This window comes from Pleurodeles waltl, chromosome 10 (genome assembly GCF_031143425.1).
Source record: "Pleurodeles waltl isolate 20211129_DDA chromosome 10, aPleWal1.hap1.20221129, whole genome shotgun sequence".
Lineage (NCBI taxonomy): Eukaryota > Metazoa > Chordata > Amphibia > Caudata > Salamandridae > Pleurodeles > Pleurodeles waltl.
In genome coordinates, this window is record NC_090449.1 from 822,768,136 (window position 1) to 822,791,030 (window position 22,895).

The 22,895-nt window shown below is 47.0% G+C and overlaps 1 protein-coding gene across 2 annotated transcripts in view; it reads right to left on the reverse strand.

Moving 5' to 3' along the window:
- ULK4 (unc-51 like kinase 4) overlaps nucleotides 1-22,895 on the reverse strand; it is a 1,615,551-nt gene that overhangs the window by 794,564 nt on the left and 798,092 nt on the right. For both annotated transcript variants that reach the window (XM_069211486.1, XM_069211487.1), the window contains exons 26-27: nucleotides 19,188-19,239; nucleotides 18,985-19,079 (exon numbers count right to left, since the gene is read on the reverse strand). In XM_069211486.1, coding sequence (XP_069067587.1) covers nucleotides 18,985-19,079; nucleotides 19,188-19,239 — 147 coding nt within the window. The remainder of the gene's footprint in view (nucleotides 1-18,984; nucleotides 19,080-19,187; nucleotides 19,240-22,895) is intronic.

The following is a 22,895-nucleotide window of genomic DNA, read 5'->3' on the forward strand; positions in this document are numbered from 1 at the left end:
AGTACTTCAATAGATTTGTATTTCACACATGTATCAACAGTACTTTGTTTGAAATCCATAAGTTATACAGTTTGTGAAATATTGACACTAATCTGCTTTAAAACTTGACAGTGCAATTTTCAGAAACAGTTCCTGAGGGGAAGAAAAGTTAGGTCGATTTGCAGGTACGTACAACACTCACAGTTCCAGTCTCTGGGGGATAAGAAGTCTACAGGTCGGGGTCCATTTTAACCCCAAACACCCACCACCAGCAACACAGGGTCGGCTGGGTGCAGAGGTCAAAGTGTAGGCAAAATTAACGTGGGCTCCTATGGATTCTGGGGGCACTCGGTTTCAGATCTGCAGGCAGATAAGTACCCAAGTCTTTGGTGGGCAGACCTGGGGTTTAGAGGAGCACTGGGGGGTGGGAGACACAAGTAGGCATAAACATACACCCTCAGCGGCACTGGGGTGGCAGGGTGCAGGATGCAAACAAAGCACCGGGTCTTCAATGATTCTCTATGAGGGGATCCCAGTGGTCACTCATATGCTGCAAACGAGGCCCAGGTCGTCGTCTCAGGCAAACCGCAGGCTGGACGGTGATGAGGACTGCCTGCTAAACGTTGCTGCACCGGAGGTTGGATTCTCCAAGGTCTGGGGGCTGCGGGTGCAGGATGTCTCTAGGCATTGGATATCTTCCTGCAGAGCTTTTGCGGTCAGGGGGTCCTCGGGATTCCCTCTGCAGGCGTTGTCGTGGAGGGGTAGAGAAGTCAACTCAGGGTGGGCACTTGCTCAGAATCGCCTGGGGATCCTCTCTAGCTGGTTGAGCCACCTGGACAAGGGACGTGGGGGCCGGGTGCAGAGTGGGCAGGACTCATGCATTTGGAGTAGGGTTGGAGTCGTTAGTTATTGTTCCTTCTTTGGACAGGCTGCTGTCCACAGGAGTTCTTTGTCCTTTTGGGTGCAGGGCAGCCCTCTGGAGCTTGACAGAGGTCGCTGGTCCCTCTGGATGCATCACTGTTCTTTTGTAGGTTCTTTGAGGCAGGAGACAGGCCTGTAGGGCTGAGGCCAAATCATTTGTCGTCTTCCTTCTTCTCTGCTGAGGGTTCAGCTTACCAATTCCTCTTCTTTCTTGTTAGGTCTCCAGGAATCTGGTGAGCTGGGTTCAGGGAGGCCCGTAAATCCTGGATTTAGGGGCATTACAAGGGTCAGAGGGCAGCAGCCAATGGCTACTTCCCTGAGGGTAGCTACACATTCCTTGTGCCCTCTTCCTTTGGGGATCAAACTTCCCACTAATCAGTGGAGCCATTTTGGAACTGTGGAGTTCGTATTGACAAACTCCCAGATTATGGGGGTGATACCGCCGCCCGCCAAGCGGGAACCGCCAGAAGACCGTACCGCGGTCAAAAGACCGCAGCGGTCATTCTGGGTTTCCCACTGGGCTGGTGGGCGACCGCCGAAAGTCCGCCCGCCAGCCCAGCGGGAAACACCCTTCCCACGAGGACGCCGGCTCAGAATGGAGCCGGCGGAGTGGGAAGGTGCGACGGGTGCAGTTGCACCCGTCGCGAATTTCAGTGTCTGCAAAGCAGACACTGAAATTCTTCGTGGGGCCCTCTTACGGGGGCCCCTGCAGTGCCCATGCCATTGGCATGGGCACTGCAGGGGCCCCCAGGGGCCCCGCGGCACCCCCTACCGCCATCGTGTTCCTGGTGGGAGACCTGCCAGGAACAGGATGGCGGTAGGGGGTGTCAGAATCCCCATGGCGGCGGAGCGCGCTCTGCCGCCATGGAGGATTCTCAAGGGCAGCGGGAAGTCGGCGGTACACCGCCGACTTTCCGTTTTTGGCCGCGGCTGAACCGCCGCGGTCAGAATGCCCAGCGGTGCACCGCCAGCCTGTTGGCGGTGCTACCCCCGACCTCCGCCATGGCGGTAATTACCGCCAGGGTCAGAATGACCCCTTATATATTCAATATGGCTACACTGCACTTACAATGTCTAAGAATGGACTTAGACACTGTATGGGCATATTGCTCATGCAGCTTTGCCCCCTCCTGTGGTATAGTGCACCCTGCCTTAGGGCTGTAAGGCCTGCTAGAGGGGTGACTTACCTACGCCTTATCTGGTAGAGACACAGACTAGCCGCAGATTCCTTTTCTTAGAATTCTCCCCCAGGCGTGAGACTGGATATGGAAACTTTTCTTCAGCAGTACCTCTGTGCGACGGTAGAGGGTGCAGAGCGACTGCAGCGATGTCGTCCCCAGACATGGAGTCCATATATTCCCTCCTCGGACGCGCTGACGTCAGTTTCTTCTGTGACGTGAAGCCGCAGACCAGCGTGGAGCCACAGAGAAATTGGTAATGGAAGGGAAAAACAGTGCAATAGTGTATATGCCAACCAGAAGAGGAGAGGTCAGGAGACACAGTAGAACAACAAAACACCCAAAACCACAGGAAGCAAGACTGAAGAGTACACAGTTCAGAAGCGGGGAAGATGGGTGAGTCGATAAAGAATCTGCGGCTAGTCTGTGTCTCTACCAGATAAGGTGTTACCGAAGGTAAGTAACTTGTTCATCTGCTAGGAAACTAGCCGCATATTCCTTATCTTGGAATAAGATACCCAATCAATCCCAACCAATGGTGGAGGGGCGCGAAAGGACCACACCAGTCTCACAAGAACAACTCGGTAACACAGAGGAAGAACCAGGCTTGAGACAGTGGCAAGAGAAAAATAGAAAAGATTTATACTAGACAAGTGAACTGCAATACCGCTGGGGTAACGCAAAGGGATAGCTGGGTAGGAAAAAAACCTCCACCTGAGGCCAGGCAGCAACTCCACTTGAAGAGGAGGTACACTGGAAACAATCCAGCTAAAGGAGGAAGGGAAACCCTGTAAGGGGCACCAGAACGACACACATACACGTGAAACAACTGTGGAAAAGAAGCAAAGTAGTAAGACTAGCACAGCTGTGACATATAACAAACTCACAGGCATGTGGGGAAAGAACTCCAGTCAGAGAAACAAATGAAGATCGGATGGAGGGCCCAGATGCCGCAAAGAAACAACACCAGGCCCAAAAGGGACCAAAAAATTGGGAAACACCAAAAAGGGCTTGTGCAAGTGCAAAGTGTATAGACATACACCAGGCAGGTTTATGAAATTCAGAACATTGAAGAAGAACCAAAATGCCAAGGTAATGGGAGCAGATGGTTCAGTAGGAACACAAAGCAAAAACGTAAGCCAGACAACCAGCCAACAAGGAAATTGGAAGCAGAAAAAGCAAGGCAAAGAACTGTACAATATGAAGCACAGGGTACAATGGAAGGAGCATACTAAAATGTAAGATTGGTGGTGATACGCGAACCTCCAGAGAGGGATAGCCTACAACACCAAAGCAATAGAGCGAGCCACCAAGCTAGAGCTCCATAAAGTTACAAGGACACCAAGTATGGCACCCCACAAAGAATATAAAGGTGGGGAAAAACATGGCATGTGAAACTTGTGAAGGGACAAAGGCCAAAAGGAGTGAGGGACAGAGTGGGTCCTGGAGGATAAGAAAAGACAGGGTAAGATCACTACAGTGTATGTCAAGGGTAAAAGACAGGAAACCAGGAAGGGGCCAAGAACACTAGCAGTAAGAACAAACCATAGACCCATCCGGAGAGAGGGCGGTGGATAAAACAGGGACTAAAGAGTCAAAACCACTAGGGAAGAAACCATAGAAACACAGCCAGAAGTGAACTAACACAGGAGGTCTGCAAAATACCAATCAAAGGAAGGAATTCCGATATCGGACCTAAAAGGTATGACACCCCTCAAGCTCTCACAACAAATAATGAAGGCTAGGGAGTAAAAGGGCACCAGGAAAGGCAGAAGTGGAGTGGAAGACAGAGTGGCAATAACAGCATACCCCACCTAGTGAAGAGTTGGGGAGAGATGAAAGAGAAAGTGTCACCAGGAATAAAATCCAAGAATGAAGTATATCACTGTGAAGGTGAAGAAAAGGAACCACACTGCCTCCAGAAGAGGGAGTACAAGAAAAGAACCACAACAGTATGTGGAAAACAAAGGAAGAACCCGTGAACAAAAGCACGGGGAGGCTCAGCATAGGAAGGAGAGTGTGGAGAAAACCCCATAAAAAAAAGTACAGGATCAGTATGTTATTACAGTACAAAGAAAAAACTCCACAGAGTGGAACCCCTCGTAAAGGCAACCCAAAGGCACCATGCCATAGGAGGGATATAACACAACATGTATAGGTGTCCATGACACCAAAGGCACAAGACGTGACCCGTGAGGTACAATGCCTTCAGGAGATGGGGATCCAGTGCTCTGAAAGCAGAAAACACAATCAGGGAGCCAGAGTAAAATGGACCGGTAAAAACATGAGCAACAGCGATCTCCAAGTTTGGCAGCCCTTGACACAAGTGGCAGGGAGGGAACCCCTGTCTGGAGGAGCCTGTACCACTAGAGGCAGAAGACCATGCGAAAAAACCAGAGCGCCATGAGGCGGAAAGACAGGGAGAGGAACCTGCAATAAGCACAATATGAGCCTGTAGCAGAGGTGAAACAGAAAGGGGAACATGTAAAAGAAACCTCCCAAAGAAGGGAGCAAGAGGTAAATAACCCACAAAAGTAGGCAAGGAGTGGCTCCAAAAGGGGTACACAAATATATATCCGCATGGGGAATTAAACAGAGAAATGCATGAAAGAGCATCCACTACCAAAAGCTCAAAGAGCAGATGTCCAACCTAATCTCTTAGCAACAGAGATGGAGGGTAAAAGGTCCGGGTAAATGAAAGGGGGGGTGATACCCCACAGAAAAAAAAACACAAACTGTGGGAGAAAAAAGCCCAAGGGAAGACATACCGTCCGCCAGGAATCAGGCCAAATGAGAAAAGGGACAAGCTACCCATCGCAAAAGTATGGAAACACCAGTCATGGCAAAGCCTCGCCAAAGGTAAACAAAAGGGATAGGTGAAACCCACCTAGAAACCAAAGGACCGTACTGTGATGGCAGCGGAAGCCACCCAAGGAACAAGGGAGGCCGCACCCGCCGAGCACCAGAAATGCTCAGGGACCACTGCTTCGCCGAGAGGAGCAAAATAAAAGGAAGGGCGCTGAGCACACCAAAGGAAGCGCAACAAAATCCAACGTGGACATCAAAAGTGCAACCCAAAAGTGAGCCAAAAAGGACTCAACAAACAAACAAACACTAGTAGAAGGAATAACCTCCCCACCGGGGAAGTGAACTCCGGTCTCCCACAGAACAGGTGGGGAGACGGACCACTATACAAATGAGGAGCACTACAAAAGACAAGGGGTGAGAATACTCCCATTTGAGAGGAACATGACAGTCCCCAGAAAGTCACAAAAGACAAGGACGTGCGACAGAGGAGAAAAGCCACTAGTCCCCACCATGAGAATCATGGAAATGTCGCAAGGCAGAATCTGCATGCGCACCAAATAGCGACCTGCCTTTAAATGGCATGTCAAGCAGAGCATCCCTCACGGGAAATAAGAAATTGGAAGCCGCCAACCAAGCCCTGTGATGTATGGCAACAGAAGCAGCCATGATTCGGCCAGTGGAAGTGGTAGAATCCATACCGGAGCGAACTGTAAGGCGAGCAGCCAGTTGACCATCCCTGAGCAAAGACGTAAGAGCAGGGCGAACATCATCAGAAAGCGATGGAAGTAAACGTTCCACAGAGTCCCAAAGAGCATGGGAAAAGCAGGTCAACACACACGAAGTGTTGATAGAACAAAGGGCGGCACTAGAAGGGCAGAAAATATGCCTGCCAGCAGTATTCAGCTGCCGAGAGTCCCTGTGAGGTGGAGTAGGTGGAACCTGTTCCAAAGTAGGAACGCCCAAAATAGTTTGAGTAACAAACCCCAAGGGGTAGGATGGTGGCAAAGACACAAAGGGTCGGTCTGTACTGGCCCATGCCTGTGCGAAACAGAACGATCCACAGAAGGACCAGAAACAGGCTGAGGCCCGACACCCAGAAGGATGTTGTAGAGAGCCTCACAAAAAGGCAGAACTGGTTCGGTGTCAGATTGATCCGGGGTAAAGGATAACAAGGATTCAATAGACAATTGCACTGTAGGAAGATGCAAGTCCAAAACATCAGACACCTGCCTCAAAACGTCAGCGAATGCTGCCCTTGGAAGCAGCGTCGTCTAACTCCGGAGGCATCAGTATAGGTACGTCGAGGGGAGTCAACGGGTCCACTGGCGCCGAGTGGGGCATCAGGACAAGCGGATCAGCAAAGGCGACGGATGACATATGAGGCCGTGCGCCAACACCTATTTGACGCCAGAGTCGGATTTGAGAGTGTGAGCAGGCACTGAGGTGGAAACCGCCAGTGAAGACCCGGCCAAAACTCTCACCACCTCCATAGGGCCCTAAGGCACTCCAGAGGGAGGTGAAGGACCAAAGATAGAATGAAGGGACATACAATAACGCTGCATTAGGTCCATAGTCACCCCGGCGTTGGGAAACTGTGGAAGGGATGGGGTCGTCTTTGGCGCGGACTCCGCTGGAGGAGAATGCGGAGGTGCAGATGAGCATGCAGGCATCTGGGAAGACCTACCTGGAGATGACGAAGGTGCAACCGAGGTCGACGGAACTATCCGAGAACGACTCCTAGAGTGCTCCCGGGACCGCGAACACGAAGACGGACTGGAATGCTGGCGCGAAGAAGATCTGTCCGCCCGCGCCGCAAGGAGTTTCATATGACACTCCCTTAAAGACTTCGGCTTAGGAAGATCGCAGGTGTCACAGTGGTCGGTGTCATGATGAGACCACAGACAGATAGAATGAGGATCCGCAGCTGACATCTGACGGGAACAGGATCCACAGGGCTAGAACCCAGAAGGCATATACACTAGTGACTGTGTATAACATGTAAGGTAAACAAAATACCAGACGTCCGGTAGAAAAGGCCACAGGGCCCGAGGTACTATGAACACCGGATCCTACCAAAGCCCATGCAGCCATTCTGGGAATCCCTGAACTGGTGTGTGTGAAAACCAGAGCACAGAGCAGAGCACAGTAGAAAAAGAAGTGTTGGAGCCTGAAATAATGGGCCGACCTTCCAAGAGAAAAGGTAAGAGGACTGGGGGACCAGCCTCTGAACAGCAAAAAAATCAAGACCTCTTTTCCCAGGAAGATGTCTTATCCCGAGGGAACTGAGTCCACTGAGCTGGAACCTTATCAGGTAGAGCTCTTGGGCCCAGGGGGATCCACAAGGGGACAGCTGTGCCAGGAACAAAACACTTGTCCCATCTTGAAAGCCTGAGACAGCAAGCTGCTGAAAAGGAGAAGGGAGATGTCAGTGGGTCCCAAATGGTCTATTGGGAGGATGGGCTCCTTTACACTGAGGCTAGAGATCCCAAACCTGGCGCCACTAGAAGAGTGGTAGTACCTCAGGATTTCAGAGAGTTTATCCCCACTTTGGCCCATGACATCCCCCTAGCTGGGCATTTGGGACAAACCAAAACATGAAGTAGTCTTGTGAACCATTTTTATTGGCCCAACATGTCACAGAAAGTTAGGGAGTTTTGTAGCTCCTGTTTCACCTGTCAAGCCAGTGGCAAGACAGGTGATCACCCAAAGCCCCCCCTCATTCCACTTCCAGTGGTGGGGTACACTTTGAGAGGGCTGGTGTGGACATTGTGGGTCCACTTGAACCACCAACAGCCTCAGGAAATCAGTATATAGTGGTAGTAGTGGATCATGCTACCAGATACCCTGAAGCAATTCCCCTAAGGTCAACTACTGTCCCTGCAGTAGCCAAGGCCCTAATTGGCATTCTTACCAGAGTGGGTTTTCCTAAAGAGGTGATTTCTGACAGAGGTACAAACTTCATGTCAGCTTACCAGAAACACATGTGGAATGAGTGTGGGGTGATTAAAAAATTCACCACACCATACCATCCACACACCAATGGACTTGTTGAGAGATTCAATAAGACATTGAAGGGCATGATCATGGGGCTCTCTGAAAAGCTCAAAAGGAGATGGGATGTCCTCCTGCCATGCCTGCTTTGTGCCTACAGAGAGGTGCCTCACAATGGAGTAGGGTTTTCCCCCTTTGAACTTCTGTTTGGTCATTCTGTAAGGGGACCATTGGCACTTGTTAAAGAAGGCTGGGAGAGACCGCTCCATGAGCCTAAGAAAGATCTGGTGGACTATGTGCTTGCCTCCACTCAAGGATGGCTGAGTACATGGTAAAGGCATCCAGAAACCTTGAGGCCATCCAACAACTCCAGAAGTTGTAATATGACCAAAAGGCTCCAATTGTTGATTCCCAGCCAGGGCAGAAAGTCAGGGTTCTGGAGCATAGTCTCTCAGGGCACTTCAGGACAGATGGAGTGGCCCTTACCCAATTCTAGAGAAAAAGAGTCAGATCAATTACTTAGTGGACCTGGGCACTAGTAGGACACCCAAGAGGGTGATCCATGTTAACCGCCTGAAGCTCTATAATGACGGGCACACATAACCATGCTGATCGTTACTGATGAGGATCAGGAAGCAGAGAGTGAACCTCTCCCTGACCTCTTCCCAAATAACCCTAAGGATGGTTCAATATATTGAGTTGTCTATTCAGACACCCTCTCTGCCCAACAACAAGCTGACTGCAGACAAGTCCTACAGCAGTATGCTGAGCTCTTCTCTTTGACCCCTGGTCATACACACCTGTGTACCCATGATGTGGGCACAGGAGACAGTTTACCTATCAAAAACAAAATCTATAGACATTCTAACCAAGTCAAAGAGAGCATCAAAGTGGAAGTAAACAAGATGCTGGAGTTAGGGGTAATAGAGCACTCTGGCAGTCCCTGGGCCAGCCCAGTGGTCTTGGTCCCCAAACCTCAAACCAAGGACGGTAAGAGGGAAATGAGGTTCTGTGTGGATTCCAGAGAACTCAACTCTGTCACTAAGACGAATGCACACCCCACACCCAGAGTAGATGAATTAATTGGCAAGTTAGGTGCAGCCATATTTCTGAGTACCTTTGACTTAGCTGTAGGGTACTGGCAACTTAGGATGGCACCTGGACCCAAAGAAAAGACAGCACTCTCCACACCTGATGTCAATTTACTGTTATGCCCTTTGGCCTACAAAATGCCACTGCCACCTTCCAAAGGTTGGCGAATCAAGTCCTTGCTGGTTTGGAGTCCTTTAGTACAGCATATCTAGGTGATATTGATGTCTTTAGCTCCAGCTGGCAGGATCACCTAGTCCACTTGGGGAAGGTTTTGAAGGCCTTGCAAACAGCAGGCCTCTCTATTAAAGCATTTAAGTGCTAAATAGGGCAGGGCACAGTTGTGTACTTGAGCCACCTAGTAGGTGGAGTCCACGTACAACCTTTACAACCCAAGATCCAGACAATTCTGGACTGGGAGGCTCCAAAAACCCAGACTCAAGTCAGAGCATTCCTTGGCTTGACTGGGTACTACAGGAGGTTTGTGAAAGGATATGTGTCCATTGTGACTCCCCTCACTGAACTGACCTCAAAGAAGATGCCAAAGAAGGTAAACTGGACTCTTGACTGTCAAAAGGCCTTCGACACCCTGAAAGAAGCAATATGCTCAGCACCAGTTCTTAAAGGTCAAGATTATTCTAGGCAGTTCATTGTGCAGAAAGTGCCACTGTTGGCATGGTTAGCACTTACCACCTCACTTGTTCCACAGTTTATGCCAACTTTGACTGAAAGTGTGCTGCAACCCTGCTAACCAGGCCCCAGCACCAGTGTTCTTTCCCTAAAACTGTACCTTTGTTTCCACAATTGCCACAGCCCTGGCACACAGTAAAATCCCTTGTAAAAGGGACCCATGATACCAAGGGCTCTGTGGCCAGGGAAGGTCTCTAACGGCTGCAGCATGTATTATGCCACCCTAGCGGACCCCTCACTCAGCCCATGCACACTGCCTTGCAGCTTGTGTGTGCTGGTGGGGAGGAAAAGACAAAGTCGAAATGGCACCCCTCTCAGGGTGCGTTGCCCACAAACCACTGCCTGTGGCATAGATAAGTCACCCCTCTAGCAGGCCTTATAGCCCTAAGGCAGGGTGCACTATACCACAGGTGAGGGCATAGCTGCATGAGCAACATGCCCCTTCAGTGTCTAAGTCCATTCTTAGACATTGTAAGTGCAGTGTAGCAATATTGAGTATATGGTCTGGGAATTTGTCATTACGAACTCCACAGCCCCATAATGGCTTCACTGAATACTAGGAAGTTTGGTATGAAAGTTCTCAGCGCAATAAACCCACACTGATGCAAGTGTGGGATTTATTGAAAAATGCACACAGTGGGCATCTTAGAGATGTCCCCTGTATGTTAGCCAAACTGCTAGAGTAGGACAGACTGGTCTGTGCCAGCCTGTCACTTTCAGACAAGTTTCTGACCACATGAGGTGAGTGCCTTTGTGCACTCTGTGGTCAGAAACAAAGCCTGTCCTGGGTGGAGGTGCTTCACACCTTCCCCCTGAAGGAACTGTAACACCTTGCGGTGAGCCTCAAAGGCTCAAGCCTCCGATTACAGTGACCAAGTGCACTCCAGCTAGTGGAGATGCCCACCCCTCCAAACAAAGCCCCACTTTTTGTGGTAAGTCCGGCAGGAAAATTAGGGAAACAGGGAGGAGTGACCACCCCAACCAAGACCACCTCTAAGGAGTCCGGAACTGAGGTGACCCCCTCCCTGCAGGCCATTGGCTACTACCCTTTGACCCCTAAAATGCCCCTAAATCTAGGATTTAAGGGCCTCCCTGAACCCAGCTCACTAGATTCCTGGCGACCTACAAGAAGATGGACTGCTAAGCTAAAACCCCCAGCAGAGAAGAAGGAAGACGATAACTGCTTTGGCCCCAACCCTAACAGCCTGTCTCCTGCTTCAAAGAACCTGCAAAAAGATCTGCAATGTGTCCTGCAGGACCTCTGCCAACTACAGAGTACTGTCCTGCACCTAAAGATGGCCAAGAACTCCTGAGGTCAGCGGCTCTGTCTGAAGAAACTAACAATTAAGGACTCTCCCCTCACTCCGGTTGCGTGGGTCTTGACCCTGTGCACACATGGTTCGTGTCCAGGTGGTCCATCCAGCAAGAGAGGGTCACCAGGCAATTGCTAGCAAGTACCCTGCCTGGGTTGACCTCTCCACCCCTCCACAACAACACATGCAGAGGAGAACCCGAGGACCTTCCTGACCACGAAGCTCTGTAGGAAGATATCCGACGCGTAAGAACACACTGCACCCAGAACCCCCAGGCCTTGGAGAAACCAAACCCCGGTTCCTCAATGTTCAGCAGGCATCCCTCCTCCCTGTCCGATTAGTGGGGTGTCCGAGACACCGCCGTGGACCTCGCCTGCAGCCTCTGAGACTGGTCTTCACAGACCAGCATTGAAAACCTGCCATCCTGTTTGCGCTCTGCACCAGGCGATCCCTGTACCGATGAGGGTGTGTGTTTGGTGCTCACTTGTGGCCCCTTCAGTGCTCTTCTAATCCCCCAGGTCTGCCCCTCCAAGTGGCGGGTATTTACCTGCAGGCAGACCGGATTCCGAGTAACTCTTATCTCCATAGGAGCCCACGTTAAATTTGCACGACTTTGCCATCTGCACCTGACCGGCCCCGTATTGCTGGTGGTGGGTGTTTGGGGTTTACTTGAACACCAACCGGTAGACTTCCTAAAACCCAGAGACTAAAACTGTAAGTGTTGTACTTACCTGTAAACTGACTTAACATTTCTTCCCCTACACCAGGAACTGTTCAGAAAATTGTACAGTGTCCATTTTTAAAGCAGATTATTGCCAATAATTCAAAAACTGTATTACTTTCCTATTTCAAAAAAGTACTGTTGATACCTGTCTGAAATACAAATCTTTCGAAGTACTTACCTGCAACTTCAATCTTGTGGTTCTAAAAATAAATTAAGAAAATATATTTTTGATACATAAAAACCATTGGTCTGGAGTTAAGTCATTGTATATGTGCTTCTTCTGTTGTCTGTGTGTGTACAACAAATGCTTTGTACTACCCTCCTATAAGCTGACAACCCAATAACTGCTCGACCACACTACCACAAAGAGAGCCTTATTATTATCTACTTTAGCCTCTGTTGAGCCTCTGGGGAACACCTGAAAACTGTGCACACTATATCACACTTTGATATTGCATATACAGAGACAGCTTCCTAAAAGGTGATTGTGAATTCCCTCTAGATAGTGAGACAAAGGGAGCTGAGGTGTAGCCTGCACATCCTGATGGGCCATCTGAGCTACAGTGGAGGGAGGAGTGGTCACTTACACCTGAATAGACTGTGCCTGCCCTCACACAATGCAGTCTGTGTGTCTGGGGACTGGTCTGGGCAAGGCAGGATCCTGTAAACAACAGAGACTTTCCTTTGAAGTTTGCCTACTTCAAAGGTAGAAAGGGGTATAAGTAGTGAACCCAAAACCCCAGATTTTTAGATTACTTTTGGAATCAAGAGGTACCCCTGCCAAGGAGAAGAACTGAAGAGCTGGAGGAGGCGTACTGCTTCTTTGCCTGTGACTATGTTTTGCTGGCTTGGCCTGCAGTTGCTTCTGCCTGAAAGAGGACAAAGACTGAACTTTGTTGTGCATTCCTGCTTTAGACGAATCTCCAAGGGATTGAACTGAACTTGCCTCCTGTTTTGAAGTCTCAGGGCCATGAAAGACATCCTCTGCCAGCACACAAACTCTCTGCTGAGACTCATGCCCTGCCAAGTGATGCCCCATCCAGTCCTTGGACCCTTTAGAGGTGGAGCGGACAGAACAAAGCCATGCACAAAACAACATGCGGGGAAATTTTCGACATACCACCTGCAGCGAGGCTGAAAAAAGACGGGCTACCTGCTTCATGGCTATAATCGACACGCCACCTGCATCATGGCTGGAAGATCGAAGCATCATGGCTGGAGAAAGGATGCAACACCCGCTTGCGGCTGCTGATAATGATGCAAACCCCATGTAGCACGGTTTTCCAACACCATGCGACCAGATTTCACACACATCGTCATCATGAACCTTTGCGGATCTGAGGTGCCCTGTCTGAAAATCGACGCATTGCTCTCTTGCAGGGGAGAAAAATGATGCATTGCTTACCTGACTGGAGAAGAAACGATGCACGGCCTCACGTGCGAGTAAGGAATCGACGCATCGCTGACATTTCCGACGTATGCTCGCCCGTACGTCTGTATTTTTGACGCAAGCCAAATACTTTGTGTAAAATCAATGTTTCCATTGTTTTCTATGAGATAGACTTTTATTCTTTTGAAGATTCATAGCTTGACTTGTGTATGTTGGATTTTTGTCGTTTTGGTCTTGGTTGATTCATATAAATATTCCCTATTTTTCTATACTGGTGTAGTGTCCATTTTGTATTGTTTTCGCTGTATTACTGTGTGTGTTGCTACCAATACTTTACACATTGCTTTGAGATAATCCCGACTGCTTGTGCCAAACTACCAAGGGGGGGTGAGCAGGGGTTATCTTAAGTGTGTATCTCCATTGCGGCTGCTGATAATGATGCAAACCCCATGTAGCACGGTTTTCCAACACCATGCAACCAGATTTCACACACATCGTCATCATGAACCTTTGCGGATCTGAGGTGCCCTGTCCGGAAATCGAAGCATTCCTCTCTTGCAGGGGAGAAAAATGATGCATTGCTTACCTGACTGGAGAAGAAACGACGCACGGCCTCACGTGCGAGTAAGGAATCGACGCATCGCTGACATTTCTGACGTATGCTCGCCCGTAAGTCTGTATTTTTGACGCAATCCAAATACTTTGTGTAAAATCAATGTTTCCATTGTTTTCTATGAGTTAGACTTTTATTCTTTTGAAGATTCATAGCTTGACTTGTGTATGTTGGATTTTTGTCGTTTTGGTCTTGGTTGATTCATATAAATATTCCCTATTTTTCTAAACTGGTGTGGTGTCCATTTGGTATTGTTTTCGCTGTATTACTGTGTGTGTTGCTACCAATACTTTACACATTGCTTTGAGATAAGCCTGACGGCTTGTGCCAAACTACCAAGGGGGGTGAGCAGCGGTTATCTTAAGTGTGTATCTCCATTGCCCTGACTGGAGTGAGGGTCCCTGCTTGGACAGAATGTAAACTGACTGCCAACAAGAGACCCCATTTCTAACAGTTACCATGGCAAGCTGTGCCAACACGTCCCTAACCCTGCAGGACTGCACATCCGTACGGGTAGGTTTTCTTACTTTTATATGTCCATAGCAGGTCCGATGGTCTCCCCTACACTGTAGGTATGCTTCACCATGTAGCACATCTATCCTTTGATGTGACCCCCCCTAACCACTTCATACATGCTCTCTTTATATGTATACTTGGGCACTCCGCCTTGAACACATTCCATTACAGTGGAAGCTCATACTTTATAATGCAGGACCTATATTCCATATAGGGTCCAGCTTATATTGCACTTTGCTTCACAGCAGGTGTGCAGAGGCCTGCTTTACCTCTTTACCAAGACTCCTTTCCATGAGTATATCTGTTGGAAGACATCTTTCCTTTATCATTTGGGTTTACCAATGGTGGTGACTGACTGTCTTGACATCCAGAAAGTTGAGAGGTGCAGATCCTGACTGGTATGACATTCTTTACAGTGCACGATTTACTTTGTCTTTCTTCTTTTTTCCGTTTTTTCAGATTATAACAAGTAACTTTTCATCTTTTATTTTTCCCTGTGGCTCTTTTTTTTCTTTTTTTAGTACAGAATATCTCCTTTGCTCCTTGAAACTGGTTGTGTTGTTCTGTGAGTGAGTATATAAGTTGATCATCTATACACATATGGCTAGGTGATTGGATTTGTCATTTCTGCACCATAGTTTTAATTGGGTGATGTTTATGGGTATTGATCTCTGTCACACTTAAGGGATGTCTTACTATACAGTTGCTATGTTTCGGGCTATTGGTGGCAGTGTTCTACCTCAACCAACATGATTATATTATTTTATTTTCGGAGTACACATGTATGGCACAATATGGTCTTCTAGTTTGATCTCTTAAAATGCTATGAGCCTTTAGTGCATATGCATTTTAGGTGGTCCCACTCGATAGCTACCTCTCCTGTTTCCTTCCCCCTTCATTACATTTCATTTTAGCTCCCTGAGGAAGGTGTATGCCCACATTTTAGTCAGGGACCGAAACGAGCGTCAGCCTTAGTATAGTGGGACTAGAAGACTGCGCTATCCTTGGAACACACTCAAGAAGATGGAATGACCCTTTGTATTCTGGCACTGAATAAAAACTATTGTTACAGTATAATATGAATCATGGCAGTATGTTATACGAATGTTTGGAATATCTACAGAACACAATGTACAGTCTAATATCGTAGTGTGTAACTATTTACATGAATACTATCACTTTATTGAAAAGTCCATATATATGTGTCTCTATTGTTTACCCTCAAATGATGCTCTAATTGTGGTTGATGGTGAATGTGAGTTATGTTTGAGGAATGTCTAGGAGCGTGAGTGAAAGCAGGCAGACTTTTTAAGTGTTGCATAATGTGGGGAAATGCAAGCGTAGCCTTGACGGGAAATCTATGATAAAATGTTCCCATAAAGTTGTAGTTTTTGAATATTCAGAATTGTGTATAAAAGATTGAATATCTTTTGGTATAATTCACAATTATATGGTATTAAAACGAAATGATTAAAAGGTGAATGGAAAGAAACATATGTATGGATATTGAAGTACATTTATGTACTAAACATGTAGAGCAGTATTGATGTAAGCAACCTGTAAAGTGATTAGGTGGTTGGTTACTCTTTCTTGTTCTAGAATGACAGTCAAACCTGTGATACATGTGTTGCATGTAGCTGTCCATAATGGCATCTGCATGAACCTGTCTGGGACAGAGGCCTCTGGACAAGCACATCTTTCTACTATGGGCCTCCAGGTATTTTGCCTATTTGTGCGAATGGAATTCCAATAGGCATTGTCCAAAGACCTTGGGATAGATGGCAAAGAGTATGATTTCTTCAAAACCTGAGTGTGCCTACCAACTTGGGACTAGATGAGAAGAGTCAGTTTTTGTGGGGAAGCTGCCAACACTCCAGAAATGCTCTAATTCTTCGGCAGGGGTGGCAAGGATTCACTGGCAATGCCTCAATGGACTTAACCAGTGAAGATTGGTACCACTTGGCTAGGGATGCTGGTATTTGGGCCCAATTACCCAGGTGGGGCCTCTATTAGGGATAATGCAATTGAGAATATATCCACTGAAGACCCAACCAACTCCTATAGCTCACCGTTGTATCTAGAAATGGATATGTCATGGGCAGCTGGAGGAGACCTGGCAGTGCCAGAAGAGTCTGACAGAAGATGGTCTTCGAAGCAGCTTCAAGAGACACTGAGAGCTGCCTCAGGGGCACAGGAAGCTGACAGAGTTCAGCCAGAAACGCCTACACAGCCATTCACTTTGAACCCAAAGGATCCAGGACAAAGTCTGTCTGAATTGAGAATGGGTTACTGTAAAATCTAATCCTGAGGTGTGAGAGGAACTCAGCAGACTGAGTTAACACAAGATCCTGATACTCCTAAGCCAAAAGACTGAAGGGTGTTTGAGTTGGCCACAGTGGAATCTACCACCACTTCGAGGTGGTAAGCCAATACAGACTTATGAATCAATAGCATACTCACCAAATAGACTCTGGTACTGCTACAGACCTGGAAAGACGTTGAGTTAAGGATTGTAAAGAGACGTCGGAAATGAGGGTGTGTTTTTTCAAGAAGTGGTTAGGAAGTAAAGAAAAGTAGTGTCAAGTATAACTGGGTTCTAGCCTACTGTGCGAATATGCCTGGTATTTGTTAACATATGCAATATGTGTGGACATTTATTATTGCGCACAGAGCTGGCTGAATTGTTCATAGACTGTAACATGAAATAAAGTTTTTTTTTAAAGCAGGCCTGGCTTCAGTGACGTTCATGGGTTTGAGCAATCAACAGTACAAGTGCTACAGATGACCAGCTGAGGAGCATTGTCAACTGAAGCCAGGGTGTCCTAGTACTTCAGGTTCTTTCGTGCGTCTTGTTCTTGTGGGGAGGCACAGTGCATCAAGTCTCTAGGAGAGGTTACCTTTAGCTTCCTTTGCTTCTCCTTTCTCCTAATGCTTGTCACTCACTGACCTACTGACTGACCTGCCAACTTTCTCATTCCCAAGAGTCTTTTCACCAAAAGAGAAGTAAGTATGACCACAAAGGAGGAAGAATTATGAGAAGGCTCGACCTTGTCATACTCGCACTGACACAGAAAGTACCTACAGCAACAACTCATTTCCACTCCACTCAACAAACCACTGGAGCTATTGGAGTACAGAACAGCTCTAGACTCAGGGTGCCATGACAGCTTAGAACTACTATGCCCAGATGCGGGTGAGAATCTACCCTCTGGAGTAACTGACTTTCTGGTTTGGTTTCAGAAGGGCCCTTGGGTGAAAGACGCCTGGCAGCCCTTTCCTGGTCCTTGAATAAGGTATCTAATTGCTAAGTAAAAAAAGCAAAAAACGTGTGCAACCTGTTAGTTCTTCCTTCCATTAAGCTACTTGCACCATTTGCAAAGTATGAGTGACCAAGGCTTCCACACACATCCCTGAACAGGTTGTCTTGGTATGTCGTTGACAGGAATGGTGCTCTATATGTGTTCCATTTGCAGACAAACTAGGCTTACCTCTTGACTCCTCTTTCAAGTGATGAAATCTAGCATATTCACTGTAATAGTTTGATCCTTGCTCTGAATACATTAGAGAGTTACGGAGGGACCTTAGATTGACAAATGAGGGTGTGGGTTAAGCTAACATGGAGGCAGCAAGGGCGGGAGAGAAAGACATGACTGGGGGAGTGGATTGCCAGAGGGGACGGGGAGCAGTTGGACAGTGGAGGGTCGGCCTGAGGGGCTGTGACAACCACAAGGACAATGGAGGGTGGGTGGAGCTGGGACAAGCAAACAAACACCAGAGAGGGAGTGAGAGGAGCTGCAGCAAGCATGGGGACAATGAATGGTGGCGGAGAAGAATGGGGGAGGAACATGGAGAAGAGAGATTTACATAAAGGAACTTGTTGGAAAACACACACATTGTTATAAAGCATGTAAAAAAAAGTTGGGCCTGAAGAAACAAGCACTGGAAGAACACATTAGTGCATTAATGGATCCACACTCCAAGGGAGGAAGTTAAGCCTATGGAAGCTGACGAATAAGAAGCAAGCAAATAAAAGTGACAATGGAGCCAACTAATTGTAAAGTAGTGGGATTCCTCTAAGCCCACTATGGTAGGAAAAAGGTCTCACAACAGAGGTAGTAGCTGAGAGAGACAGAAGCCAATGTCGATCCATCCAAATTGAGAGATGGAACAATGGAACTGGTAAGAGTGTGCATACTGACAAGAAATGAGGGCAAGCTCACATTTGATGTTATCAGGAGTGTTATAGAAGGAGTTTCTGGCATGCTGCTTCACAGTGATACCAACAAATTAAGATTTGGTATAAGCAGGACATATGGATAGAAAGCATGGTAGGCATTACCTGATTTATAACACTGGGATAAAAAGCGTGAAATGCCATAGCTGAACCGACGTTCTACGGTTCACTCTTTGCAATAGTGGATACTTTATGAATTGTCCTTGCTTCTTGAATTATTCCATCATGTTCGAGGAGTGAAAACGCATTTTAATTCACTCTTACCTACCTTTAAGTTGACAGTTACGTACTGGACGAACACTATCATGAAGCAAGGCCTTCCTACTTTAGTATATTATCACCACCAACGTTATTTTACCACTTCCAAAAATGCTTAATATTCAGCAGAAAACTCCATGCATGAATTCCAAAATAAAAGACATGACCAAACCCAGGCTTAGTTTCCAAAATAAAAGGCATGACTTGGAGCCACCCTATTTAAAGGGAAGAAATGTTTCAAACAAGCAAGAGAGTTGTTTGATATGATGCCGAGACTTACTATGGAGCGATGAAGTGTCAACAACACTGGGTGCTGTGTTATAGCTTCAAATGCTGATAAGGTTGTTCGGATCAGTTCCTCCGAAGCTGTTTGCCCTGTTATTAAAAGAGAAACAAATATTTTATGTAAACATGCAGCAAAATCAAACTTACTTTAGAAATTCTTTGATGCTCAATAATGGCAATTTATCAAAAGCCCTTTACCTACTGCTCCTTCCAAGTTTGTTTCACCAGATTCAATAGACTTCATGTGATTCTGTTGAGAGAGAGGTAAGGGGATGAGTGACCCATTGGGCTTAAGACATGACGCTGCAAAAACGATTTTACTCGTCAACGTAATCTGTATGTTTCTTGGCAGATGCTGCTTCACCCACGGTTTCAGAAAAAAGGTTTGCAAGGATTCACAAATTCGCATTTAGAGCAAAATTGTGTTAAATGTTATATTCACATTTCTAGATCCGACCAAACCAATTAAACTGTGTAACAAATTAAGAACAAAAGATTGCCCTACACAAGAAAGACGATGAACTCTTCTGAAATGGTGCTTTGTTAAACTGACTCATTAGAGGGAGCCAGGCCTTTATGAGCGTCCAGCTTTGAAATGCTCAACTCTCTTTGATCTAAATCAAAGTATACACGGTGGCTACCACGCACAGCCTCCTACAAGCATGAACCACATCAACAAACCTCACGACATACCACATAGGCATCAGTGGCCAGGTGACACGGGTATGTCCGGGGAGATCATCACCACAGCCTACCTGCATGGCTGAATAGGATATAGTACAGTTAACAGACACTGCACTCAAGAATGATAGGATAAGTGAACACACAAGCCTTTACTACAAAAAGGGGGATGCTGTTGCTGCTGCCGCAGCCAGACTCACACCCGGGGCAAGGCACACAATGGGTCAATTTATAGCTTGGCCTTTATGTTGCAAGATACCACATGTTGCATTCCAAGATGGGCAGCAGACACCTTCCATAATGTCGTGGACAGACTAAAACATGCATTGGCAAAATCAACAGGCTTCACTTTTTTGTAAAATAAGTGTGGGCATTCATATGCTGTGGCAAATAAGTCAGTTTTGGAATTTTTTATGCTAAGGTGTGTACGTGGAAATTTGTTCGTGTGTGCATGTGTGTGTATATGTGGGCATATCAGTGAGCTTGCATGAGTAAGATGCCACAACCTACGTTTGCTACAATCTCATGGGAGCCACACATCCACCCACAGTGTCCTCTGCGATCAATACTCTAACAAGCCACCCAAGGCAGCTCTGCATCTGATGGGTCCACCGGGTTTCAACTTAGATACGCAGAGGTGCATTCTGACAACTCTCCTGCGGAAATGGGCAGGAAAGAACAAGGAACAACAATGATGGACAGAGAAAGCACAGAACGCAAGGAAGGTGGGGAGTGGTGAAATGGGGGAGGATAAAAAGTGAGAGCACAGAGAGTGAGAAAGGCAGCAGGTAAAGCAAAAGCAAGGAAACAGAGGAAAAGTAACAGCACCAAAGAACAATAATTGACAGGACGGGAGCAGGTATGTGCAGGACAGCTTCTTGGGTGCTCCAAAACCTAATGGAGCATTAATGGGACAATGAACCTTCCACAAAACGCCAATGGATTGATGGATAGATCATAGAACCAATAAAGCCATGACAGTCAATGGATGAAAGTGCTGACTCAAAGCCCTCTCCCTTTGTACTACTTCATATATGTACTTTTTTATTGAAGTGTTAGCAGCACAAGGCCCCCCCATCAGCTAAAACTGTCTGTAGCAAAACTTAAAAAAAAAAAAAAGAAAAAAGATGAAACAGCACCTATTAGGATATGCAAGTGAAAATTCTAGTCTATAGTTCTGGTGGGTTCATGTTCTCTGTCACATGTCACGGGATAACCAAGGGAGCTATTCATAAAGGTAAACTACACATAAGTAAACTGGCACGTGTACATTTATTCTTACACTTTTAGGTAAAAGTAGCTGCAAAAAGCACAAAGTACCAACTGAGGATATCTGGTCTCGCTGGACCATGACAAAGTCACAAGTCAAGGCCAACCATGATGGAACACAGATCAGGCACAGGACTAAGGGTGGCTTGCGAGAGGTTGTACTTAACGCCCTTAGTGCAAAGTCTGTGCGACGTTCCTTTGCAAGGCTTTGCAACACTTAGCATGGGTTCCGATGAAGCTTTCAGCTGTGCAGCGAAGCTCTGTGTCACTCAGCGTCGGTTCCGATGAAGCTTTGAGTTGTACGGAGAGGCTTTTTGACATTCAGCGTCAGTTTTGATGAAGCTCTCAGCTGTGCAGCAAGGCTTTGCATCGTTCAGCCTTCAGCAGTGCTGCAAGGCTTTGCGACGGTCGGTGTAATTTCTGATGAAGCTTTCAGCTGGACGCAGTGACTTTTTGGTGCTCTGCGGCGCTCAGGGTCGGTTATGATGAAGCTCTTAGCTGTGCTGTGAGGGAATCTTCAGTTAGGCAAGGAAGAGAGCGCTCTTATGCTAGCCAAGGGTCCAGTATCTGGGGGCACATCTTGGGGATCAGTTTTCTCACCAACAGAGGCCAGCAGCAGGGCACAGACCGGTCTAGTCAGCTGGTCAGGTCTCTGGAGCTTGTTGGGTCCCTGTAGCTCGGACATGAGCCAGCTAGCCCTTACAGACACACTGGTGGTAATGGATTCAAGCAGCAGGCCTGAGATCCTTTTCTAAAGCGGCAGGGCAGTCCTTCTGAGTCATTCATCGGTCCAGAAGTGATCTGATGAGTGTTTCAAGGGGTCCAAAATGTATACCTTCTGCCAGCCTTTTAGGAGGAGGAGGACTACCTACCCCTCTGGTTCTGGAAAGTTCCTTCCTTCTCCTGCTAAGTCTACTAGTAGTCTAGGTTGACAAAGACTAGTGTCAGCTTTGGTTATGTGTGTGCTAATGGCAGCCCTTTGAAATGTACGTGGAGCAGGGAATAACTCAATCCCAACCATCCTGGCAGGATGGGATTCCTGCTAACATCCAGTCACCCTTTGTCTCACTATCGAGGAGGAATACACAAAGGCCAACTGCCAAACTATTCACAGTTATGTGACCCAGGACCCAGGCATCCTACACCAAATGGTTAGGAAAAGAAAATGCCAACTTTCTCAAAGTGGCAGTTTCAAAATTGTGACTTAAAATTTGACTTTACCATTAAAAAAGGTTTTAACTTGCAATTCAGTTGAGTGAAAACATAATTTATATCTGCCCCTAAACTTAGGCTATCACTTATTAAGTGTATTAGGTAACTCAATATTATCCTATGGGAAACATGGGCCTTGCAATAGTGAAAAACGACTTTAGGACATGTAAAACTTAAAACCCACTTAAACCCACATGTCCTACTTTTTAAATAAAATATACCCTGCCATAGGAGCCTTTAAGGCCTAGCTCAGGGTAGACTTATGAGTATTAAAACAGAATGTTTAATCCTGGTAAAAGGTTTACATCCAGATTGAAATGGGAGTTTAAGACTGCACTACAGGCTAAAGTGGCAGGCCTGAGACATGCTAATAAAAGCAATATCAGTGGCTGGCACTACGAGTGCTGCAGGCACACTATTAGCATTTAACTTACAGGCTCTGGATACATGTAGTATAATTTACTGGGGTCTTATATGTAAATTAAATGTGCCAATTAGATGGAGGTCAATTGTACCACGTTTAAGAGGCAGTGCAGGCACACACTTTAGCACTGGTTAGCAGGAAGGATGATTGTCCATATGTACTGCTGGACTTACCCCAGTTCTGAGCTGGAGTACATTTACACCTGTTTTGGCGTTTTTGTGGCTCTAGTAACTATAGAAGAGCAATTTATGAAAAGCAATAAGCTCACTCTTTTGTCGGTGGGTGCATGTCCCTCACTAAATCACTCCCTAACCCTCTCT